The 27,686-nt window shown below is 37.6% G+C and overlaps 1 protein-coding gene across 11 annotated transcripts in view; it reads left to right on the forward strand.

Annotated features, from left to right (window-relative positions):
* The window catches only part of LOC5572228 (heterogeneous nuclear ribonucleoprotein L), a 710,940-nt gene that overhangs the window by 516,663 nt on the left and 166,591 nt on the right, over positions 1-27,686 (forward strand). For 4 of the 11 annotated variants that reach the window (XM_021851703.1, XM_021851706.1, XM_021851708.1 and 1 more), the window contains exon 7: positions 16,746-16,832. In XM_021851703.1, coding sequence (XP_021707395.1) covers positions 16,746-16,832 — 87 coding nt within the window. Of the gene's footprint in view, positions 1-15,831; positions 15,920-16,745; positions 16,833-27,686 lie in introns of those variants that run through there. The other 7 variants (XM_021851704.1, XM_021851707.1, XM_021851709.1 and 4 more) reach the window with 5 other exon arrangements.

Consider the following 27,686-nt stretch of genomic DNA (forward strand, 5'->3'; position numbering starts at 1 on the left):
TACTCATTCATCTAGTTTGTAAGATATTCCTTGGGGAACCGACATTTCCTATATTTTTTCTTGGTCGCCATTTTGATTTATTTAATATATCAAAATAATAAAATGTAGATTGTATTGTCTACATTTTATATTTTTGATAAATTGATAAGGTGCGTCTCTAAAAAATCATACAAATCGATTGAGTTGTCTGCAACAAATTTAAAAATTACTTAATAGTGTGTCCCAGAATGTATGGACACGACTTCACCATACTAAAAATCTGTTTTTTACACATTTGATTACAGTACCCAACAAGAGTAGATTGCGATTTTTTAATGAATAATTTAATTATTAATGTGTTGGTTATGTAACATTTCTTTGGAGTATCTCTTATCAGTCTTGCACAAATCGCGTTATTTTTGGGCGACTTTGTTTTACAAAATTTGTTCTATGTCATAAAGTGTATATAATAAAAATCTGAAAAAATATATTTATCAGCGACGTTATGATAATTGATCAGACTATCACTTATTCAAATTTAAATTTTAAACTTAAGCATGTAAATTTTGTATTGAAACTAAAAATCCTGTTCCAGCTGTGGTCGATTTGAAAATGGTCATAAAACAAATCCTTATATTAACGTAAAAAAACATTATTTATTAAAATTAAAGATGCCTATCCAAGTGAATAAGGATTAACTTTTCGTAGATCTGAATTAAAAAAATAGTTTAACATGATATAAATTCTGTAGCCTGAGATATTTACGTGGTTTATGGCTATTATATTTTTTGTGGCGATGATGAATTGATAATGCTAGTAGAGAAGTTAATGGTTATTCATTTAGCGAACGAGCACCATTTTCCACCCATTCCTACGATTTTGGAAATTTTCGTGTGAAAGTAATAAATCAAACAATAGTGTTGCTACTCTATTTTGGGCAATGAGTTACGCGAATAAAATTCGGGCCTTTACATTCAATATTATCGTGTAAAATTTCCAATTTTCGTATATATCGTAATAGAGTTTAATGTAGTTTGGATTTTGGGGGGTTGTAGAGTAGTGGTCTACGCTTCTGACTGAAGATCAGAAGGTCTTGGGTTCAATTCCCACTCTCTCCAGGGGTGGAGGGATAGAATAAATACAGTCTGCTGACTATAAACGAAATGAACAAGTCTACGGACGTTAAAATGTTTGTAATGTCTAAGGACTGAAAAACAAACACACCGCAGCGTCGATAAAGAATAACACGAATTGTAAACTGTACGGAGTATACAAATAGATCAGCTTGGACATATGGCCTGAGATGCCGGTCCATTAGGAGGTAGCGCACAAATATTATTTATATCTAGTTAAATGTGAGGGAATTTCCTAAAGCGTACAAAATACAGAGGGTGTCATTAATTCCCACAGTTTTTACAGCAAGTTCTGCAAACATTTTCCAATAATTCCTCAAGGCATTCCTCACGAAATCACTAAAAGGGTTACCTTAATATATACCTAAACATGTTTTTTGAGGAGTTTTTTTTCTCTCACATTTTTTTTCTGGGATTTTTCCTGCAAACTTTTCTGTAAAAGCGCTTTGCTGGGACTGCTGTTTGTAGTATGCCAAGGAACTTGTTGTTAACTTGTTAAAATCTAACATTTACTGACGATTTCGCCAAGTTTCTCGCTAGGAATCAGCCAGAAGATACTATAATAATCTGCCGAGGATCTTAGCTGATTTCTACTAAAAACCAAGAAAAATGTCAAAGATTTCGCAAAGATTTGACAATAAATCTTCTCAGTCGCTGCTAAAGACCTCACTGCAAATCAGCTGAAGAGCCATAAAAAATGCTGTAATTATTAAGAATCCTCTGATATTCTTTCGAACGGTTCGCCAAAAATTCTTCAACGCATTGTCAAATGTTCTTCTTCTTCTTGGCATGACGTCCTCACTGGGACAAAGCCTGCTTCTCAGCTAAGTGTTCTTATGAGCACTTCTACAGTTATTAACTGAGAGCTTTCTTTGCCAAATTTGCTATTTTCGCATTCGTATATCGTGTGGCAGATACGATGATACTCTATGCTCAGGGAAGTCAAGGAAATTTCCATTACGAAAAGATCCTGGACCGACCGGGAATCGAACCCAGACACCTTCCGCATGGCTTTGCTTAGTAGCTGTGGACTCTAACCACACGGCTAAACAAGGCCCCTAATATATCGCAATAACTGTGGTTTATCCAATGAACTGTTAAAGGATTTGTCTTCCGATTTTTCGTAGTCCTACTTGTCTTGCAGCAAATCGTGCCGGGATCAAATCCGGTGGTTTTTTGATCTGGTAATCTACAAAGTTGTTCTTCCGTTCTTACGCCAGTATTTGACATTGTCACTATACAAAAACTACGAATGAAACTCTGCAGTTCTGTGCACTGCTCGTGAAATGTGTGTCTCGTGTATGAGTCATAAAATTGCAATCTTTTCCACACATCATGAGCTTTTATAAATGGGATAATCGAGCGAATTACCCCTGGCTACCTTGGCCTTATTGTCACTAACTTCAAGTGCTTTGCAGTTGACGGTCACATCACGTTCACTGCGAAAAGTTCAATCCGGTCATCCACACTAAGGTGCGCTTCTGCTCGTAAAATGTCGTTTGAAAAATGTGGGCGGATGAGTAGTAGATTATTGTGTCCATTTATTACCGAATCGATCTCGAAGCTTACCCGCCTGCCTGATGAAACGGTTTGGGGCCAGATCAAAAAATGAACGAAAATAACCTTTTTAATGGGCTTTTGTTCGATTTTTATTGAAACAAAAAAAGAAAGAACGGTGGTAATGGCGTTTCGAAGCCCTGTTTTAACGATGATGGACATCGTTGATTGAATGTCATATACGCATTATTGACACAACTTTACGGTCGTGACTTCATCAATCACATTCCTAACGAAGGGAATCACTTCTTTGGTGGATTAATGGGGGGAGTTTTATTTACGAAATATGCAGAGTGTGGCAATTGTCCTGGAGACGTTTCCTGGCTCGAATGTTGATTTTATTGGCTTAAAGTGCTCATAAAATAAATGCTTATAATCATCCTCAAATGTGTACGTAAAAACTTTTATGCATCATGAAATTAGCTCGAATATATTCTTTAAGTTAGATGTTCCTACGCGTCAAGAGGATTCACGGGTTCATGGTTAATTTTGTGGAGTTGTTGGTAACGCACCAATCTAGCGAATTGCGAGTCGTGAGTTCGATTCTCGACGAAATGTTACTTTCTCGCAAATTTCGCTTCAATTTTAGCATCTAAACCGATTGCGAAGTATACAAAGTCGGAAGCCGAAAATATTTTCCTTCCTCCTACTATTTTTTTTTTCAGAGAAGTGTTTTAAGTATCTGGTGTGTCTAGGAATTCTTCAAAATTGCCTTCTATTGTCTTATTCGAAACATTTTAATGACATAATTCCGCATAGCGCAATTATACTCCAAATATCCCGAATATTAATTTCTGCTAATAAAAAACCCGCTCCTTACGGGTCACCCTCAGCTCATCAATCCTAATGGAAGCACCCGGGAAGAATTTCCCGAGGAAAATCTTGATCGTGCACTTTTTTTTTCTTGCAATTTTGGTCGTTCGACTTCGGCTCACAACGATAACAACTGCCAACACACTCCATTCGAGGCTGTTGTTTTTTAATCAATCGATTTTTCCTTTCTCTTAGCTGCTCGTTGCACAGTGCAGTGCACACATTAGAGCTGAAAGCTTCACGATTGTTTCACGGGCTATTCTTTGCCACCAGGTCTTCCTGGGCTAGACCTGAGCGCCACGAATTTGTACTTTTACGTCGATAAATAGAGGAAGAGCACTTATTTTTGAATCATTATCAATTTCTGACCCGTTCATACGATTTCGGCTTCTTTGTATGTCAATCGAAAAATTGGCACAGAATACTTGTAGGTCGACAATTCCTCTAATTAAGTTTTAAAATATAAAAATGGGATAGGGATATTTAGATCTTGCTTCAAGATTTCCTATTGAGATTCTTACTCTAATTGGCCAATGGATGTCTTCTAGATCGTCCATTATTTTATCTTCGGACTTAATTGAAAATATCTCCACAGATTCTTCCTAAACATTCTGAAATTTATACAAATACTAGAATACCTACAGCAGGGATTCCCAACCGGAGCTCCGTACGTGGTCCATGATGACTTTTCAGGGGGTCCACGAAGCCATTGTAAATTAATCGTGTCATTCTTATTTTATTCCCTGGCGTTGCTTAAATGAATCTATTCTGGAGGTAATTCAGGATTAATTTCGGCTGTAGCCTTAGTGGATTACACCAGTTTCTTGCGAGATCCTTAACAACTTTCCTTCTGAAAAGATTATTGATCGAATATCTGACAGGGTTTTCAGACAATTTCTAGTATAGGGAATATAGTATTTATAACGTCTAACGAACTCTTCCCACGGCCCACAATTGGCTCCTGAGTAGCTCCTGAGTAGCCCCTTAGCTACAACTAGTTTCTGAATATATGTCTACCTGCTTCCAGAGTTAATATATTCGGAACCTTATAAAGTCTCCCGGAAAATTTAGATTAGATATTTTGCGTATCCTAAAAAAAATCTAGGGAGATCTCTCAATGATTCCAATTTTCAATGATGTCTTGAGATTATCTTTTGAAGAATTGTCGAAATATTTAAAATCTACCGAAATACCTGAACTGCAAGTATTTTTGTTGTTACGTTAGTGTCAAGACCTTTTAAGAAGTTATTAATGCATTTCTTGTTGAGATGCTTCATAAGTTCCTTGCTAGATTATTAGTAAACTTTTTCAGATATTCATAGTTGAGTTCTTGCATTATCTGTGGTGCATTACAGACGTAATATTTGTATAGGCTTGCCAAGTCGTAGAGATGCTTTGGAAAATCAATTTCCATTTCAATAATATGCATTTTCAGAGGTTCGCGAATCGGTTAAATAACTTCAAAGGAGGGTGAAGCTACAAAAAGTTTTGGAACCCTTTGACCTGTAGGATTTCCTGTAAGACGTTTTCTCAAGGTAACTTAATGGCCTCGTAAAGCGTTAAAATTAATGTGATAGATGAAATACAAAAAAAGTTCACTTTGAAAATTCTTATAAGGTTTTTACAGATTTTTTCCGACAATTTCTATACGGAAGCTTCAAAGAATTCCGCGAGGTACATTATTAGAATTTTTTCCAAGAAGTTCACTTTGACATTGTTCAGGATTTTTCCAGAAGTTTTACCAAGATTTCACCAAGTGTATGTGCCGTAATTTTTCTAAGGTTCTCCAAAGATTTCTCCGATACTTGTTTCTGGGGATTTTTCCAGTAATATCTTCATGAATTACATTGCAGGCAGCTATTACTAAGATTCCTATGGCATGTCTTGAGAAAATAGTTCGAGTATTTTGTTCAGTGTTTTTTAAATGATAAGGGAAAATCACTATTTTTCGACCTACAAGAATGATGTGCCGATTTTTGGATTTTCATATAAAATAGGTCAAAATCGTATGGATGAGTCGTGAATTAATGATAGGTTCTATAAATTTATTAAATCAAGAGCGGTCGCGCATTCAACCATCGCCAGCACCATCTCGCTTAAGCTGTGTGTTTGAAGCGAGCTTTTTTCTTTGTGATTTTACTCAGTACACGCTCACAGCTTATTAATACGATAAACATGGTAAGAATAATTCTAATGCATTTGTCACAACATTCGAACTCCTACAAAATTTGGTGAAATAATACGTCTTCCGATCTAAAACGGCTGAAGAATAAAACATTGACAAGAACAATTTATCCTATATAGTCACTAGTACGTATACGAACCACATTATGAAACGTAGGTAATTAGGATCTATGACATTTGGTCCAATAACATTTGGTCGATTGACGTTTGGTCGAATGACGTTTCGTCGAAAGCACATTTGGTAGAACGGACATTCCGTCGAATGGACATTAGGTCGAAAAGAATTTAGTTGCTTTGAGAAGCATATGACATTTGGTCGAAAGGGCGTTTGAAGATAATTCTACAGAATGATGTTTTGTAGTTATTAGGCAGTGATTGTGTTACTTGCGCTTTTTTACGTTTCTCACTATAATTTTTCTCATTCAGGCTGATTTTGTAAGTCGGATGTTACAGCAGTTACAATAGATCAGCAGTTACATATAAAAAACGATGAAGTTTTGAAAGATTGGTAAATTCAACAATTTTTGTTATTCTATTAACTAAATAATAACGAAAAATAATGCTAGCTATCAACGGCTGAAGAATAAAAGAATAAAAATAAATAAAATAACTCTATATAGACAGTAGTACATATACTAACCTCGTTGAAAGCTATAATATATATTTATCATTTGGATCGATTTGTTATTGACTTCAGATGAAAAGTATGCTCAAAATAGATTCGATCTTCATTGCAAAACTTTCGGTACAGTTTACATATATCTGTTGAACCAAAGGATCCTTCAACCAACCATTACAAAATAATCTTTCGACATTCGACATTTCGGCCAAATGTACTTTCGACCAAATGTACTTTCGACCAAATGTCATTCGACCAAACGTCATTCGACCAAATGTCTTTCGACGAAATGTCCTTAAGCCAGGTAATAATTATCATTTCGAAAGATTTGCTTTTAACGTCTGATGCAAAGTTTATTTGTCCAGAATTAACTCAAGATCCAATGTTGTACAACAGTTCTAGTTTGGTTTTATATCTGTTGAACCAAACAATTTTTCAATCAACCATTCTAAAGCCATTCGACCATATGTCCTGAAGCCAAGCAGAGAAGAGGTGAAAAAATGATTTCCGTGCTTACTATAGAAGAAAAACAAACTTCAATGATTTTTCCTCACTTTAGAGTATAAATTTGAGTGTTCGTGTTAATACAAAGGTCAATCGAAGTGAAAAATTTAAAAAAAATTCAAGATTTTAGAAAACAACGTTTTAAATTTGGAACTGATTTTATTTTGAGCTCGGAGGTATTGAGAATATCGTACTGGTCTGATGTTTAACCTTCCAGTCGTCGCGCAGTTTGCCGCCGCCAGAACCACCACGCTGCTGTTGTGCACGAAAAGCGAGTTTTTTTTTTCAACAGTGTTGTACAAAATACAACAGCGCGACGACTGAAGTGTTAAGCAGATATCTTTATATTGTTCTTGACAAGGTTACAAACATATATTTATTTAATATATTTCCGAAAATGCGATAGAAATTTTCAAAAATGATTCGCGTATTTTGTTTGATGTTCATTTTACCACACACAACTGTCAAGTTAAACCATATACTGCAGGTGAAATAGACGTTTCCATCATTTTTTTTTGTGGACGATAAAAATATGTAAAAATGAAGCTATTTTAGTCTGAAGTCGTGTCGCTGCTTTGGATACAACTCTATTTTTAATGTAATGCGAAAAAAATATTCAAATTCATCTCTTTTCGATTTAGAACTAGATAAAAAGTCGTGCCACTTTCTCTCGAATATCAGTTCTCACAATGTCATTTCCCTGAATGCAATTTTTCCGATCGCCACTTCCCCAAATACCTCGTTGCTTCGAATAGTCCATTTCCCCGATAATCGTTATTTTAGGTAAATACCCTGTCACTGAAGAATATCTTTATCTTCCGTCTCAGCCCAGAGTGGTTAGGGAAAGTGCTTCGCGGACCTTACCCTGTCCTCACAACCGACGAGGAGCGCGAACTTGCAAGTTGAATGAATGCGGGAGTAAAGCGGTCAACATTTAGCGACAATCGTTCAACATTAGGATAAGATACATAACCCATCTTTGGATAAGATACATAACCCATCAATTGGGTGTTGAACTATCTTTTTAAATATATATTTTTTAATTTCAAAATGGACATTACAGTGCCAAAAATGTAACAGGAATAATGTTCAACAATCGCCTACGGTATTGAATGCTTTTTTTAGCAACCTTTCTATCAGAATTTTCATTAAAATCAAATAACATAAATGCGTCTTTCTTAACCGTTCAACATTTGACGATTTACCCTACTAGTAAACAAATTATAACAGCTTTCACAAAATTACACTTGCAAAATAAGTCTAGGGGGACATGGGGCAAGAAGGACACCCGGGGCAAGAGTGCCACCTCTAATTTCACGTAGTTCAAATCAATTTTTCGATGTTTAACGCAGGGTAGGTATAAATTGAGTACTAATTGAGAGTTGTGTAAATATTGCAGTTAAAAATGTTTAGTACAAAAAATTAGAAAAATGTCTTTAACTCACCAACGCAAAATATGCGAAATATTATAAAAATGTAAGCCTGGAAAACAAGGTTTGACTCCCAATAAATACAAAACATTTTGATTTTTCCGCACAGTATTGATGTTTTTCAATTGTTTAATATAGCTGTGAGGATTTTTTTTCCAAAAAGTCCTTTTGACATTAAATTTTACATATATAATAACTGTATATCTTATGGGGCAAGAGGGACACCGCAATTTTCTCATATAAAATCAAATGAACTTTTATTTTTCTTGTTTAATATTGCATTCAATCAATGTTTCCTACTAAATAAAATCAAAATAAACCATCTTGGACATTCAAAATGGTTTCTGAAAATGTTTACTATTATTGTTACAGTCAAATAAGATGAAAACTAAATTAATTACGTAAAATTACTTTTTAACTATAAGTCAACTTTTATCCCTCAGTTTTTATCTTTACTTACTCTACAATTTATCCTTTAGGCGGGGAAATAATAATATACAAAATTTGTGGCATTTTGCTCTGGTGGTCTTCTTGCCCCATACGAGTGGCACTCTTGCCCCGTGCCTCGTTAAAAAACCTCATAAGAAGGGACATTTTCAAAAATCTCTAATCATCATGTGTTTCTTATATTTTTGAAATCTATCGATAACATCATTTAGAACAAGAGTTGAGCTTGCCCCTACACTGGAATAATCTTCAAAAATTGTGCTAATCAACCATGATTTGAACCTATATATCTTAAGGTGTCCTTCTTGCCCCCAGCCCCCCTATATTGTAGGTAAGTTCGGTTATTCGCCGTAGTAGAACATTTCAAGATTGATACGACGAATAATAGCGCTTACGATGAATAATAGCGCCTACGACGAATTAGATCGAAACCGTACTGTTACAATTTCAACAATTCTTCTTAAATTTCTCCAGGTTTTTAAACAAGAATTCTTCCAAGCAGTTCCGTGATCAACTGTCCTCAAACATCATTCAGATGTATATTAACAATTTTGTGCAGTAAATCCTCAACCGATTCCTTGAAGAATTCCTTTTATTATTTCTGCGTGTGCTTTCTAGACTTTTTGGAGGGACCATTGCAGAAATTCCCAAAGAAATTTCTCCAGTTTACTCTATGAATCCCTTCAAGGATGTATTCAAGAATTCTTAGAATATATTTTACAGACATGGATAACTACGGGACTATTCAGGGATTCTTTATTTCATTTTTTCATGAATTATTACAAGGATACCAATGCTGAATCCTTCAGGGATTGCAAAACCCAAAATTTTAAATTTCGAGTTAAGTTGAGTTAAGGGGATTTCAATCGTTCTTTTTTCAAAGCACACCTCATTTTGAAATTCATGATTAGACACGGTTTCATAATCTATGTTTTCGATCAATTTAATGTTCAATTGTCTCGAAGCTGCCTTCAATTAAAAACATTGCGGCGCACAGGTCTATCCCGGATCTGGTCCTGGCGGGCGGGATGAGAGAGCAAAAATTAATTTGTTCACATCTGAATGGTTTCCCAGAAGCAGTTTTTCACCAGCAGTTTCTTGCCAAGCCGGGAAACGGTTCCAAGCCGAGTTTTATGCTGGCAATGCAAGCGGACTCTTCTTGTGTTTCGCCATGCTGCAAGGTGCTTTTCAGTGTTTACGTGGAGCAGATTCTGGGTGTTATTCGGTGCGGGACTAGGGTTGATAAATATGCGAAATCATTGCCGTTAGGGTGGTCTCTTTCTGATAAAATTACATTCTCATTGGAATGTGCACAGCTACTTACGGGGATGTTTTACAAACACTACCATGAGTAATAACTAGCAGCACGATAATGTTCAGATGTTTGTGAAAAAATTCAATCGATAAAAAATATCGGCCGAATCGTGATTTGAACTGCCTTCAGTCGCGTATAGCATCGCGCACATTACCACAGAGCTAAAGACGGTCATATGCCTGCGTATTTAAATTGATCTCACAGTGGTCCCTATTGAATCAGAACACCCTACAGCAGTATGATTTGATTCACTACAGCTGAAAGCAAAGTTATCGTTTTCCATCTCTTGACGGATCCGTAGCCAACCACCTAATTTTTTCTGAATGTTAAGCCATCAACTCAAAGGACTCTTAGAGAAATTAGATGGATGTGGACAAAATTTCACAAAGAAAATATACAATTTATTTGTACGTCAAATGTTAGAATAAAAAGCTTTCACTTTTGACAACGGTCTCAAACAACCAAAAACCCTAATGAATTTCTATTCATAGCCAAATGAGTCGGCAACAGGGTTTTGCAACATTATCCGAAAACCGGAGATCATCCATCTGTTCCTACTCGGGGCAAAAATCATACAAAATCGTACAAAAATATCTCAATTTCGAACTCGTTGACCCAGTTGTGGCAGAAAAGTGTAAGTTGTTACGTACCCGCTCCATGATGACGCGCATGAAATTCGTACGATTGTTTTTCCGCGACAGCCAGAGCGGTATGAAATGCGAAAAGAATGTTGTTGTTACCCCCTTGCTTCGGGGTTTGGCTATTTTCAAGCACTCCAAAGTAGTTAACGTGGCTGCGAGGCCTGCTGCTCGGAAGCGCACAAATTGTTGGGAAAATTAGAATTACTCATTGTGACGATTTCACAATGGGAGGAAAAGCTGAAAAAATATTCAAAATTGTTTTTATTGACTCAATTGAGAATCGTATTTTAATTATCTCTCATACAATATGACAGATTAGCTTTTTTCCAGGACTTCCTATTGTTCCGGAGATTTTTCTAAACTTTTTCTACTTACGAACACGTCGGAGTCCTGGACTAATGCAAGTGTGAAAGAATTATGCAAATCCTATGACCAGTTCTCAAGCCATTTCATGATATACAAATACCATTCCATTTTATTTTTCTTATTTTGATTTTAGCCAATTTGACGACATTTAAATCACTGAAATAACATAAATAACACGTTTAAAAATAATAAATATATGAACATATCAATCATTTCTGGTAGTTTTGGCCGCCTCCTAATATGGAGCAGATCATTGTGAATTCGCTGTTATATCGCCACAACCATTTCACTTAGTGCCAAATGTCACCGTCATCAGCAGAGATTTGATTGACAGCGTCTCTGTTTTGGATATCTGGCGGCATCAGCTGAGCAAAGCTGGTTCTCATTAGGATTATCGAACGAGCGATGATTGCTCTGATATAATTGGTTGACAAATTTGTAATAAGCATTTGAAATTAACTTATTTTGACGAGGTATGATTTAAGATTTTATGTGTTTTTGTTGTTAATGTTTGGAATTATACATATGTTTGGTTTTGAAAAATAGGATCTGAATAGGTCTAAAAATTCTACTGTCACCGAATATTTTTTACAAATTCCTCCGAAGAGTTTTCCTAGAATCTTCCTTGGAAGGATTCCAGATGAATCCCCTAGAAGAGTTCCAGGAGACTCCCTCAGAAGAATTCCAAGAAAATTCCTTGAAAGGACTCCAGGAGAATTCAATGGAGGAATTCCAGGAGAATTCCTTGGAGACATTCCTGGAGAATCTCTTAGAGGGATTCCAGGAGAATCCATTGGAGGAATTCCAGGAGAATCCCTTGGAGGAATTCCAGGAGAACCTCTTGGTGGGATTCAAGGAGAATCCCTTGGAGGGATTGCAGGAGAATCCCTTGGAAGGATTCCAGGAGAACCTCTTGGAGGGATTGCAGGAGATTTCCTTGGAGGGATTCCAGGAGAATCCCTTGGAGGGATTCCAGGAGAATCCCTTGGAGGGATTCCAGGAGAACCCTTTGGTGGGATTCCAGGTGAATCCCTTGGAGGGATTGCAGGAGAATCCCTTGGAGGAATTTCAGGAGATTCCCTCGGAGGGATTCCAGGAGAATCCCTTGGAGGGATTCCAGGAGAATCCCTTGGAGGAATTTCAGGAGATTCCCTTGGAGGGATTCCAGGAGAATCCCTTGGAGGGATTCCAGGAGAACCCCTTGGAGGGATTCCAGGAGAATCCCTTGGAGGGATTCCAGGTGAACCCCTTGGAGGGATAGCCGTAGCGGTAAACGCGCAGCTAATCAGCATGACCATGCTGAGGGTCGTGGGCTCGAATCCCGCTGGTCGAGGATCTTTTCGTGAAGGAAATTTTCTCGATTCCCAGGGCATAGAGTTTCTTCGTACCTGCCACACGATATACACATGCAAAGAAAAAGGTCAATCGGCAAGGAAAGCTCTCGGTTAATAACTGTGGAAATGCTCATAAGAACACTAATCTGAGAAGCAGGCTTTGTCCCAGTTGGGACGTTATGCCAGAAAGAAGAAGAAGAAGGATAATCTCTTGGAACAATTTCAGGAGAATCCCTTAGAGGGATTCCAGGAGAATACCTTAGAGGAATTCCAGGAGTTCTCTTGAAGGAGAACCAGGAGAATCCCTTTGAAGGATTCTAGGAGAATCCCTTGGAGGGATTCCAGGAGAATCCCTTGGAGGAATTTCAGGAGAATCCCTTGGAGGAATTTCAGGAGAATCCCTTGGAGGGATTCCAGGAGAACCCCTTGGAGGGATTCCAGGAGAACCACTTGGTGGGATTCCAGGTGAATCCCTTGGAGGGATTGCAGGAGACTCCCTTGGAGGGATTCCAGGAGAATCCCTTGGAGGAATTCCAGGAGATTCTCTTGGAGGGATTCCAGGAGAATCCCTTGGAAGGATTCCAGGAAAATCCCATGGAGGGATTCCAGGAGAATCCCTTGGAGGGATTCTAGGAAAATCTTTTGGAGGGATTCCAGAAGAGTCTTTTGAATGGTATTCTGAAGAATCTGCTGGATGAATTCCAGGAGAATTTCTTGGTAGGTTTCCAATAGGAGTTATTCCATGAAAAATTCAAAGAAAATACTTTGGAGGCATTCCATGGAATTTCTTTGTAGATTTTCCAGGAGGTTCTGGGAGATTCCATGAGAATTCTCTGAAGGGATTACAGGAGAATGCTCTGAAGGGATTCCAGAAAAATCCCCTGAAGGTAATCCAGGAGAATCCACTAAAGGAATTCCAGGTGAATCCCCTGGAGGGATTCCAGAAGAACCGTTCCAAAAGAATCCCCTAGAGGGATTCTAGGAAAATCTTTTGGAGGGATTCCAGAAGAATCTCTTGGAGAGATTCCAGAAGAGTATTTTGAAGGATATCCTGAAAAATCTGCTGGAGTATTTCTAGGTTTCTCTTGGAATTCTCCATAGGAGAGATTCTGTGAAAAATTCAAAGAAAATACTTTTGAAGCATTCCACGGGAATTCTTTGGAAATTTTCCAGGAGATTTTGGGATTCCAGAAGCATTTCTTGAAACGATTTCAAAAAAAATCCCTTACAGGGAATGCAAGAGAATCCCTTGAAAGAATTCTAGTAGAATCAAGTCGTGGGAATCCTTGAGCGAGATTATAGGAGAATCATTTGAAGGGAATACAAATTAATAAATTATGAAAAAAAAACTGCTTTTTCTGTCGAAAATTTTAGTTTAAAAGTTTTATATTTTTTTTGTAGTTCTATGAAAAGTGTAATCAATAAGAATGTATGGTATGTATGGAAAGCGTTTTTGTGTTTTCTCTATAATAGATCATTCTAGTATGATTCAAGTATGTATCAATACTTTCTTTCGTATGCTAAGACCAGTTAGCTGGTGGGCTATTAGAGCCTTTGTCTTAACCATTATCCTATTTGACTTAGCTCGAACATTTTTTTCTCTAATTTGAGATGAAATATGCGAACTTTCGAAGCCTGTTTTAAGTAAGTATAAGCTCATGAAAAATTAGAAATATTTCCAGTATCCATCTAGCAGTCTTTTTTCAACCTTCCGATCAGTGACAAATATGGTCAATGCAAACTTGTTGTCCGTGTTGATACTTCTGTTTTGTAACAAGGAGCTGTAGAAACATATGTAAAATTTTAACGATATTTCGATAGACTGCATAACACTGTACAGCTTATGTTACGTAAAACGATACAGCTGCAATGAAAACCCATGTTCATACCATATTCTCAATGGTAGAAACAGCAATTAAATTTCAAATCGGCAGTCAAAACAAAAATTTTACATTGTGTTGAATGGTTTGAGTACCATACAAATACTGTTGAATATATGGTTTTCTGATATCTGGTTTAGTTGCATAATTCTGTACAGTTTTGTGAATCGCAAAACGATACAATTATTGTTAAAAAACATTATGGTACTATTTATCAAATGGTAGTAGCATCAATCAAATTAAATTTATGGTTCAAAATGATACGTTTGTATTAAATGTCATTGTATGAATACCATACGAATGCTGTAAAATTAATGGTATATCTGCATCTGCGTATCTTAAGGGACAACCTTTGATTCACTTTATGACGTATCGTTTCGTAAAAAAAAACGTTAAAAAAAAGTTATCTTTTATGGGTGATTACGTTACTTAACAAATCGTCCCCTTAATGCTACAACTAGATAACTAGAAAATCAAATTTTGAGATGTGTAAATTTGTAACTATTACCGTTTTACAAGGTGATGGTTTTTCGCAGAGAATATGATTGGAAAATAAGCTTCAAGTTATGTATATTGAATCACACGCTTATGAGCTGTAGATATTTTTCAGATCTAATTGAGAATAATATTTTGATATATTGAAGTCAAAAATTTCAAATTTCGAGTTATCTAGTTTTAGCATCAAGGGGACGAAATTATTCAATACACGGTAGAAACTTTATTGAAGATTTGCTGTATGGTTCAAATCGTTTTATTTTGTGGTTTTTCTATCGGTGTTTTTACAATGAACTCTATGGTATACTTAATATTACACATGGTGCTGTTACAGTGGATTGTGCGGGTTTTCTCCAGTTTTATTTATTCGGGTATGTAAAGCATTAACAATTAGCTTCGTGTTCACTTAAACCATACATAAACAAATACACCTTGAACAGCAGTGCACTTTATGTGCAACAACCCTACAAAACCTCCAGTCCTACAAAATGTATACAACAAATGAAAAATACAAACAGCCAGTCATCAGTCAATCAAATACGACGGAAAAGAGAGACAAACAACTTAAAAAAATCAAATGAGCCCCAACAAACATCAGAACAATAAATCCTAGCCAATTACCAGAACAATTAGGCCATTCGAATGACACAACAAATCTGTCTCTACCTTGATCATACGTGATGAGTTAATAAATTCCATCAGTTATCGAAAGGAGTGGCTAATATATTCTTCCCTATAAAAAATAAACTGCTCTGGATACTAACCGCCACAAACACACAAAATCACAACTTGTCCCACTCAAAGTCCAAGATTTGTCAAAAAACCAAATCAATCCCGCTAAAAAAATGAGCAGAAAATTGCATTCAGTGTGCTTGTGTTTGTCTGTGTGCAGGATATGTCACATTTTCGCGCGTTGGAACTCATCAATCGTCGCCACAGACGATGCTCGCAAAAAGACCCAAAATTCAAAAAACCGCCGTATTGATGATTGACAGATGAACTGATGAGGCACACACATCGACTGCGATGACGACTTCAACCTCAACAACCGGAAAGGAGACGGTGAAGAGATGGGAAATCGCCCTCAAAATGTGACCATTTCAAAACAAAACACTAACGAAAAAGTGTTAATCATTTGTTTCTGCAACTGTCACTGCAGCATCGCCATCATCATCATCAGAACCCAGTACCAGTCTTCGCTGTCAGTGTTGCCGGAAACGGGGTAAGTGTATCGCTGTATCGAACTGACAGAAAGTCGTTCGTTTCCTGTTTAGACTTTGAGGATACACGCTCACACCACACAGGCGCCATTACAACATGTTGGTAATTTTAATGTTCTGTCCTCTATACTAACCCCCTGAGCCGGACACGAACCAGCAACACTGCCCAGACTGTAGAAAATCTGTGTAAATATATACGTTTGGAGTTTCTCTCTCGCTCTCAACACCCTATTTCAGAACAGAATGAAACATACTACAAGCCACCGCACGCAAATCTTGCTGTTTAATTCACAACATTACATGAGGACTACTGCCGTTGAGTGTAGGAATGAAAATGAATACGATAAGATGTCTTTGCCTTAGGATTATTGTTTTCCGCAACTGATAAATAGTAATAATTGTTCAATTTCCCTTCATTGTGTTTTAAAATTTCGAAACTCCTTACAATTTTGTTCGTTTGTTTCAGTGTTCCTTTTTGCAAACCACCTGTCTGTTTAGTGTTAGATTTTTATCAATATATACAATGCCATAAAATATATAAACTAGTGACCTTTCATTAGATTCGTTAACAAATGAATAGTAATCGAACCTAGAGTATGATACTTGCCTGCTTCTTTGTAATTTTCGAACCCAGAATACTGGGAATATATATCAAATTCACCCAAAATCCGCACAGGAATAAACTAACATAATATTTTCTCTCCTTTCAATTTTTCATTTTGTTTTTCTCTGACTCAACTCATCGTCGTCGTCGTCGATATTCGTCTGAAATTGAATTTTACGCATCATCATCATCTGAAACGTGCCATCAATTGCGCTGGGCCCAAGAAGCAGCTGTCACCAAGGATGCCTGCAATGGACGGGCTCCGTTGCTGCACGATCCGAACATCTTCGGCGGAAGGCCGACCCCATACAGTGAGTATATCTTACCGTCTAGTTGTCTAGAAACCTGTTCCAAAATGGAGAAATTGATTGAAAACTATCTCCGTGTAATTGTCATTGATCGAATCCAGAGACAAGATAGGAAAATCAGCTTTGATCTGCTCAAAAGAAAATATTTCATGGAGATGTTGTTACTCTACAGTACTTGTAATATTTTTCACGAAACCAACATGCCCTATATTAAACCAAAGTGTTGTTATAATGCCTTAAAGTAGCTCTTCATGAATCGTATTTAAGAGGTTTTGTTCGATATACGGCTTGTAATTGCCTAGGTGTTTACTGAATTCAGAGGAGAAATAATAAATTTATAATTTGAAACCTTGAGAATTTGCATAAGCTTATCTTCTATCCCCTCCTTACTTAGACAGAGCCTGTTTCTCAACTTAGTATTGTTCAGAGCAGAGTGCCTGATAACAACAAAATTGCAGCAAAATTATATAAAGATTTGCAACAAATAAATTTTGTTTCATTTTTTTAGAAGCACTTTGAGTTGATCGAGGAAATTATAACATAATAAAAACAAAATCAGTTATAACAAACAAAGACTGTTTCAAATTTTGTTTATTTTAAAACATAATTATAACACAATTTGTTATAAAAGATTGATTGTTATTTTGTTATAATTTGTTATAATTCAGTCGTGAAAAATAACAAAATGAGTTATATATTTGTTTTATTTGAAACATAATGAGTAACATTTTTGTTTAAATTATAACATATATTTTTTCAATTTTGTTAAGTGTAGAGGAAATTGTGTTAAGATACCGTGGGGCAAGTGGGTAATGGAATTCGCATAGTTGAGATTGTTCAAATTCTAGAAACTTTAAATTGAAACAAATGAGGTCGTGTATATTTTTTAGCTTGACTCCAACCAAATATAAGCAGCATGATGAAATTGATTTTTATGAAAAAATGAAGAAAAAAAATACAAAAAATGTTTTTGAAAAATGTCTTCTTACTTTTCACATGTCCCAAAAGTGGGACAAGTGAAAAGTTTACCGTTTTGAACAATAAATTCAAAAACAAACAGTTATATTCACGATTTCTATTAGCTTTAACGTTTGTTAAGACTTCCCAATGAACAGTAACATAAGTAACATGTAAACAAAGAAAATGTTATTCTTTTCACTTTAATTTTCTTCTGTTCAGTTATGTTAGTTGAAATGATTCAACAACATTATAACTGCAACATTTCCAATGTTAGTTCTTACATTATAGGACAGCAATTGCATTTCTGCTCTGTAGAATTTCCACCGCTCGTTATTTGTTTTTGAGAAAGTCGGATATAACGTCGGAAAACTCTTCGGAAGAAATCAAACGGAATCCTTCAATAACGTATTTAGAATCTTTTTCATGTGGAAAGACCTACACCCCATTTTTATGTTTTGAACTAGCTTTACATAGACATTCCACGAGATTTCCGTGTGTTCTCTAATATTGCAACATTTCAGTCAACGTCTTCCTTTCAATTGGCTGCCCGAAGTAGATATATTAATATTGTAATGTTTGGCAACATCTTTTAGAGAAGTTCCATGATTTCTAATAACTTCTAACGCTTGAGTATAGTGTTTCTGGAATTATCAGCACGTTATGTTTTTCTATGATAATTGCGAACCATGTTTACTTATGGCTACTTAAAGAGAAAACACAAATTCAATCTCTAATGATAAACTTTTCACTTGCCCCACCTGATAAGAAAATTGACGGTGTTTAAATTTAGTTATTTTTAGGTCTACGTCAAATTAATTCTAAAACTTTTTTTATTGCAGTTTGAAACTGTCACAGAGGACAACTAAGAAGTGGTACAGGAAATTATTTTCCGCAACTTTTTTCCACTGAAAATATTTAAATAAGATTGTATGCGCCAATTTGTTACGGAGTAACAGTTGACAGGTTAACAATTTTTCGCTCTATTATGCAATAATGGTTGAAAAATCTCAGAAATCTCTTACCTATCGTAATGTTCTCAATGGCCTCAAAGGTTTACGCATGAGTTTAAAACGTTAATTCACATATTCAGTAAAATATATCAATTGTTTTCACTTACCCCATTTACCCACTTGCCCCGCGGTACCTTATATTTTTCACGTTATTTTAACTACAAACCAGCCAATATTAATACATATTTTGTTGCAAAAACGTGCTAACTGAGTAACAAAACCTGTTACAACTCTGTTGTAATCCACTGGTCGGGTGGTCTAATGGCTATCGCTTCTGCTTTACATGCAGAAGCTCATAGGTTCAATCCCAGACCCGTCCCCTTCCTCGTACTTTATAGTTGTATCTATCATTTCCTTCTATCTTCCACTCTTATTCTATCAAACTTAATCTATTCGTTCATAGCAATCGCTAGAACCAAAAACGGAACTGCTTCCATGGCGGAAATTTTGAAAGAAATTCTTGTGAACAGTTAGCTGATGGAATCGATCAGAATTTGTGAACATTATTTGAAGAAATGCAAAAAAACTGTCAGAAAATGGCCATTTTCTGTGAGCGTACAAGTTACACAAAAAGTTTGGATACGCAAGCTATTAGTTAACAATTTGGATGCACAATAAGATGAATACAGTACTTCATCAACTTAGTGTATCCCAGATGACACGTCAACTCCCACTTTTCACAGCAAACGCGAAGGCCATCCTAGACCAATCGTAGCCAAGCAAATGTGTACCAGTTATTGCCCATTTACGCTAGAACCGGTCGTAAATTACAAAATAAACACTCAAGCGATCTATCTGGGCAAAAGACTACAAACCGTAAATTACCGTTTACTTCCATGCGGCGGCGGCCAGCTCAACAAGCGGCGGCTCTACCGAGACATGCTAAGTCGAAGAAAGCCGTTGAAAAACGTAAATCGTTAAATGGTCCTGAGTCGGCCGACCTGCCGCCACTCGAGTTCTAAATATGGGATTACACAATTTTCACTCTGAAATTCCATTCCGGAATGTAATGGCCGAAACGTGATGCTTTTGGAGGGGAGTAATCTTCCGATGTTTGTCTGATCGGATTCTCAACAGGCGTTTTCCTAGATTGAACTAAAAGTTTTAGTGTTTCAGGTCTAACATGACAACCAGAATGTACGTATAACAAAATCTCCTTTTGTGTTATGCGATGCTTATATGTGCAAAGTTTCACGTATAAGATGCCGCGAAAGTGCCTTATACATACCAAGGTGGACTTATTTTATACAACGAAAAATATCATGCAATACTAGTGTGTAGATTTTACTGCGAGCTAATCTGTACTCTTTTGCGACTTAACAAACGATAACAAACTTCATCTGACAGCTACTAAGGATTGATCCGACTTACTCTGTTCTAGTATGCGGGACGAAATCAAATGCACATACGAAGTCATAAAATAGTGTTCTGTACAAGAAAATTTGGAATCAAATCGATCAAACGATTTCATTTACCATGTAGTGCGGATGTGATGCAAATTGTATAAATAGACTACTTTATTCGTAAATAGTTATGCCACTTCTGGTTCTCTGGGTAACCAATAATAATTTCCATCACCTTGTTCCGGAGGCAATTATTGATCCATAGAAATCTAATCCAATTGGAAACTCATTAATGCATTTACTACCGTTTCAACGTCGGTGCATTTTTAATGTCGACGACGCCCACAGCGGAATTTCACTCGGGAACAAATTCTGCAACAATCCAGATGTTCATACCAGCCGAAACGCGAGCCAGAAAACGCCGGCGAAGACGACGACGGGATGTGGGAGTAGCGATGATTCGCCTCTTAATAGAGATCAAGCACTGGATTACGATCTTTCAAGTAGCGTACCGTAAAACGGGGTATCATTGATCGGAGTGATCTTTCTAGTGTGGTAAATTCAAAAATAAAAAAGGATAGTAGAAAAGACAGAAAATACTTGGGAAATTGTCTATTTTTTGGCATATTAGATGTTTCATGTTTTTTTTTTGTTATTAATATATCTTTTAAAGTAAATGATTTATAAAAGTTTGACTCATGAATTAAGTTAGTAACGAATCCATGTGAAACTTTACTAAATATATATAACTTGGGAGATCAATGGTAATCCTAATCAGCAGTATACAAAAAATAAATTTGATTTTTTTAAAAATCATGCATAAAACTCTCAAAAACAAAGCACTGGGACAGAGCCGGCTACTCAGCGTAGTGTTCTAAGAGCACTTCCACAGTTATTAACATAGAGATTTCTTTGCCTAAATTTCCATTTTTGCATTCGTATATCGTGTGGCAGGTACGATGATACTCTATGCCCAGGGAAGTCAATGAAAGTTCCATTACGAAAGAATCCTGGACCGACCGGGAATCGAACCCAGACACCTTCAGCATGACTTTGCTTTATAGCCGCGGACGCTAACCACTCGGCTAAGGAAGAGCCTAAGCACAATATATAGTCAAAATCTTTGTAATTTTTTTTCAATCTTTATTATAATTGAAGACCAACGGCTTTACCACTCTTCCGAAGGAAGTCGTCACTATAACTTTTATGTCATAAGTGACTATCTCGGAGATGGGATTCGATCCCAGGTCCGCGGCGTGAGAGGCGCCAGGTCCGTCCCCTTTCTTTGTAATCGTTTTAAAAATATAAAACTTGCAACATTCGCATGTGTTATTGTTTTTTTTTACGCAATACCTAAAATGCTGATCAACGTTACCCCGAATTACGGTACATGTGTGTATTGTGTATGAATGGAGTAAACCAGTAGCGCGCTAAGTGCACTCTTGCTACTACCGGCGCTAAATGGTGAAGGTGACCATCAGCAAGTTATTCCTCTCCGCGGTTGTTTATACTGCCAACCAAGATTCGAAGGATTATAGGGGAAATATGAGCGGGTGTGCATGAGCATTAATGTCTCGGCTATGGTTTATGTGTCCTCTAGAGAGTGGTGCGATATCCGAAATTTGTTGTGCACAATTAGTAATGGTTGTTGAGTGTTTTGAATTAGTAGATAGGATCTCTATCAAACGGTGAAAACAATTTTAAATATTAAGAATTATTGTTTCTTCCCATCTACGAAATTAATCGATCTCATTTCCCTAAATGAACTGAAATTCCAATAGAACCACCCCAAAGTTCAAAATATTCTTAATCGCACCACGAATCGAGTTTGACAATACTCAGGTTATTTTGACAGATCTACAAAAGGCAAGACAAAGACAGCCAAAGTAGCCATGTTTTGAAGCGAGCATCAAACGCAAGTGGCTAAATCGTATCAATGATAATTTTCCATTTTGTCAAACTGTTTTCGAGGCTCACCATAAACACGTTTTCGTTCAGAATCATATATTAAGCGTTTGCAACAAACTGCATAAAGTAGTATTAAAAATATTTTCCCCATAAAGTTTGTTTCGCTATTCTAGATTGTTTGTCCCGAAACAACTATTTGTTTACTAATATTGAACTGTCTTGGGGAACCAAAGATGGTGGCTCGTTTTTTTCTCATGAGGAAGCATAGTAGTGCCAGAGGCCTGGACAAAGACGAGGAGTTAAGCTATCCCTCTCTAGCCAGTGCCACAATCTGTCAAAATGAACTGTGTACATATTGTTAAGCATGGTGTGGTTATGTTTCTAGTTTAGGACAGAAACCAACAAATTAAAAAGTTTTAAGTTTTTGTACATATTACGGTTGCATTCAAAATCGGCTAATATGTTTGAAATCTTAATTGTTCTCGAGACTACTTGAAATCGGTGCAATTTAAAATCTAAAAAATGAATCGATGAATGTATGTCACGAAATGGCTTGAGAACGGGTCAACGGATTGTCACAATTCTTCCACTATTGCATTGTACAAGAGCTATGACGTGTTTGTTGTGAATATTTTTGTTGAAATCCTTCGGGAAGGTTGAATAAAAGAATAATTTAAATTTGACGTTTTATAGGAATTTTCGCAAAGTCTATTGGCAGTACAAAATTAGCCGGGTCAATCAATTTCTAATGAAAAATATCTGGTCACAATGAGTAAAACAGTCAACTTGCCTTTAATGGCCATCCATTGATTACGTAAGGGAATATTGAATATTTGAGCATCTTTCTATTAAAGTCACTTTAACCTGATTGCCGTAGCAAGGGAAGATCATTCGTGACAGCACAATTTGGGTAACACACCGACAGTACATAGGCGCTTATGGCGCGGTGATACTACGACGCCCCGCGCAGGTAAGGTAAGGTAAGGAGGAGACCTCTTGTGCCTTTTAAACCTCTTGTACCTTTTAAAACCTTTTTACTTTTTGATACTCTAACTATTCCTATATCTGATGCGTCATGATTTCGATAATCTCCTGGACTGGCAAGCTGGGTTTCCACATCCGAAGGACCGACAAAACAGATAGGTCGGTGGTCTTCTACCAGTGTAATATCCCGTCGAGCTTAGAACTTATGACATAACCCAATTGCCATTTTCTTTCAAGTTCAACTTCAAATGCTAGGAGCGCCAACCTCCTAGCTAGGCATTGTCATCTACAACACCTCTTCGTGCACAGCAGCTCGACTAGCTGTGACATCGACCCCTCTACGTACCACTAACATGGAGCACCACCTTCAAGTTAGGTATTGCCGTGTATAATGCCTTGTCGAGTATGGCATCTCGCGTGCCGTAGCATCGACCTTCTCTAACGAACCGCCCTGAAATTGTGTCATAATAACCCAGAGCTCTGACGAGCCTGAGCACCGATGCTTCTGTGCTGCGATCATTGAATAGCACTTCCCATAGTGATACAGATACGCCGAACTCTGTCCTTAATCGAGCCCGGGTCGGGCACTCCACCAATAGATGATGATTATACGCAGTATCGCCCCTGATCCTTGGTCCATGAGTGAGTCGAGTATGTTCAATCCTCAGCCGAGTCACAATGTTTTGACCTCGAGGGTTAGGATTGTCTCCTCACTCTTCTGTTGTGTTCTTGATTCTGCGCAGGAAGGCCTCTCGGTTGTTAAACTACTCAGCGTTCCATACGCATCGAGACATCTGCTTCACCTAGTGGGTAGCGGCACAGTATGGCATGGTAGGTACCTCCTGTTGTGCACGACGACTCTGGTTTGCTAGTTTATCAGCAGTATCGCGTAGCCCGGTACTCAGATGACGAAGGCTATGTTCTTGAACCGTTGTACTGCTATCAACCACGGACGACCAATCCGTCCATGTTCAATGGCGGAGAGACAGCTTGCGGAATCAGAGAAAACGACAGTCTGAACTCCATTAGGGAGCTTACAAGCCTGTAACAGGGCGTAGGCCTCAGCTTAGAAGATACCGCATTGGCCGGGTAGCTGGCCGCAGTGGTTTACGGCACTTTTGAACCACACACCATAACCGACCTCGTCAAGGACCGGTGCGCTTCAGACTCATCCCAGGCCCTTTGTCACAATTGTGACCTTGTGCACAAAGTGGGTAAGTCTACCCTTTGTCTAGATTCCCCTTTTTGAGGGCCCGTAAGGCCTTGGTCGGCAGGTCCTCAACCACCACGTGGAGCAATGGTAACTTACCGCACTCCACCTGCAGTGAAACTACTGGCGAAAACTTAAACGCGCCTGAGCAAATCTTGCAGGCCTCATTGTACTCAGAGATACCTCTGCTTGACAGACTCCATAACTTCATAACATAACTTCAGCGTGCTGTACAACATTCGATTCCGTAGATAGTTTTCCACGTAGTTAAACATGAGCCCCTGGAATTTCTATTTCTTTTAAGTGTATCTAGGATCGGCATGGCATATCGAAGGCCTTGGACAAATCGCGGTAGACTACATCTACATGCAAGTCGTCCGACGAGGACTTGACCAATAAACGATCGAGCTCTGAGAAGAACATTTCCAACCCGTAGCCGTACCGAATGCTGTGGGTGGATCCTTTCATGCCTCTCTAACTCCGTTGACAAGCTTCGATTAACCATACGTTCGAGTGTCTTACCTATGAAACTAACACTGGCCGGGAATTTATTGAGACTAGGAGATCCATGTCCCCCTATAATCGCTCGGTAGCTTCTGAACGCAGACGCCTCAGAAGACTCCTACATCCCAGAATAGAATGCAGCCATTGTGAGTCGACCTAACCATACGTCGTCCACTGTCTACTGTTATTTATAGTCCGACAGACAATTGGTCACCTCTATAACGAAAGCACTCACAAAGATCCGTGCACGGATTATCCACCTGGAACCACGGGGAGATAAGAACTAAAGTTCAGGCACCATAGAGCTCAAGTTAGCCAAACCACTATAAGGCCTAGCAGCCGGGCACAGGTAACCAATGAAAGGTGCCCACATTTACCCGGCGAGAGGTTTGAGATTCTTACGCGTCATACAAATTATTTTTAATTTTCATACAAAAAAAATCCTACTATTTGGGGGTTACGTAACTATTAGACAGCCCCTTGCTAGATATTTCGTATCCCGATATCGAGTTAGAGAACCATAGTAAATGTTGGTTTACATGGCTAACTCAATGGTCCTTGGATTGCAGTTGCATTGATTTTGTGTTCTGTAACTCAATATTTCCCAAGATATCTAGATACCTTGATATTTCTTTTAGTATTGAGCTTTGGAAAGTTGACTGCATTAGCACAAACAAAATTGTATAATTTCCTTAGCGGTCCGATTTAAGGCTCAAGAATCCATCGTTCAACAAAAACTAAAAACCAGTTTTTTTTTCAAATTTAAAGAAGTCCTCATGAAAATCTTTCATTGCATCACATATGAAGTGCAATAAATTTTCATGAATATTTCCTCGATTTTAAGCAAAAAAAAAACTGGATTTGAAATTTCTTAAAACGATGATGGTTATTTTCCTCTTAAGGCGAAGTAGGCCGTCATTGAAATTTGTACGCGTCGTTGATGATTGTTGCACACGATTTAGAATCAAAGAAATTTAGTTGGGTTTGCACTGACACAGCTGAAAAAGTATCAGCATACTTTATGCATGTTAGCGCGTACAGTGATACATTCTCAAGTCAATATAAACTATCAAGACTGAGTTTTATCACTTTGAAATACAAGCTGAAAAGTCATCATTGTTGCCAAAACGAATGACGGGCTACTTAGCCTTAAGGCTTAAGAATCCATCATCACCATCAAAGCAATCATCGAAAACCAAAGACCAGTTTTTTCGTTTACTTTTAGAAAAATTGTTAAAAAAATCTACCGTGTTTATTCCGGTAGTCCGGATGCTTCAAATACCGGACACCGGCCCTAAATCACATAAAAAATGTTTTTCGATAATTTTATGCATCGATAACGTAGAAGACATTCTAATTATGGATTCAAGGTGAAAAAAGTCGGAATTTGGCCCAAAAATACCGTGAAAAGGTCAGTGTCCGGATTTCGAAGCGTCTGGCAGTTCGATGCAGGACATAGCATTCCAGATAGCAATTACAGTGCAGTGATTAACTTTTAAAAACATAACTTTAATTTTGAACATTGAGGTTTCTGAAAATTATGAAACGATGACGGTTATTTTCCTCATAATAATTCAAACAGGTATCCAATGATTTTGACAGTTTACGATGCTCGTTGTAAAACTCTTGAAATTCTAGTGAAAGTCATCAAATTCCCGTCGATTACACTAGTTGAAAATTTTCGGACCAAATTTGGCATTATGATAGGGCAGTTGTAATAGTTATTTATGCAACAAGTTGCAAAATGATGATTTTTTCAGCGCGAGTTGTACATTTATCCAACGAGGCTCGCCGAGTTGGATAAATACAACGAGTGCTGAAAAAATCGAGTTTTGCAACGAGTTGCATACAACATTTTTTGCTGTTTCGAAAAATTCCATTTCAACTGGATGAACTCTAAAAGCACAAACAAACATTTCAAGAGAAACCCACATGAGCATACAGCCATGCGTGAAACTATGCATTCAGTTTTTTTCAATCACGTAGGCTGTTGTTGTTGTTGTTTGAGAGGGACTTTAACCCGAAGGTCATTCGTCCCTCACGTAGGCTGTGATACAGTAGGTAGTACCCATGAATGTCACAAAATTTCTCGCCCCCATCGGTATCATGCAGTTCTATCCCTATTGGAGGGAAGACCAGGTAAGACAGCACATACAGCTGACTACAAATGCTGGACGATCCGATCCCACATCAGAATCGCCTGCCTGAGTCGGAACTAGATCGCACAGCGGATATAGACTCGAATTAAGTGACACGCCGTGTAAACCAAATGGAAAGTCACTTCGTTCGAGTCGAGAATTTTTACCTCACTGTACGACACCCACAATTCTCACCTCACGCCAATCGTACAAGATACCCAAGAATCTGATGCAATTTTGCTTATGCTGTGCGGCATGCAAGGCGAGACAAGTTGGTGAGGTATCGACTCGCTCCCATTTGATTATTCTCCTCACGTCACCCGTGGTGAGAACGACTCGTCTCGACTCACTCGCGCGAAATAAGCACAAACGGCATGGAAAGACTGGTTGACGCCTACCAAAACAGTGCTACTTTTCAGCACTGTTTGCTTCGGCAGGAAAAGTAGACCGTTGTGTTGATCAACTTCTCAATGAAAAGTTGATTGATTTGCAACGGAATTGCAAAAAAATATTTATAACATTTGAAAATCTTTTCAATATAAAGAACTAACTTACCCAATAGAATTTTAGAGCCGAAAGTTACGTATAACCTTTCAAAGATTGATAATGTTTATGTTCAACTGCAAAATGAAAACATGGATGGAAAAATTTCTCTGTTGATAAAGTTGCAGGTAGTGTAAGAATAATGAGCAGAGAAGCAGACCCGTCATAGTTGAGATGTAATGTTAGAAGTAGAGGATAAAGGGTCAAACACAATGCAACGGCATTACGGCAAGAACGGCAAAACGGCAACACCGACT

This window comes from Aedes aegypti, chromosome 3 (genome assembly GCF_002204515.2).
Source record: "Aedes aegypti strain LVP_AGWG chromosome 3, AaegL5.0 Primary Assembly, whole genome shotgun sequence".
NCBI lineage: Eukaryota > Metazoa > Arthropoda > Insecta > Diptera > Culicidae > Aedes > Aedes aegypti.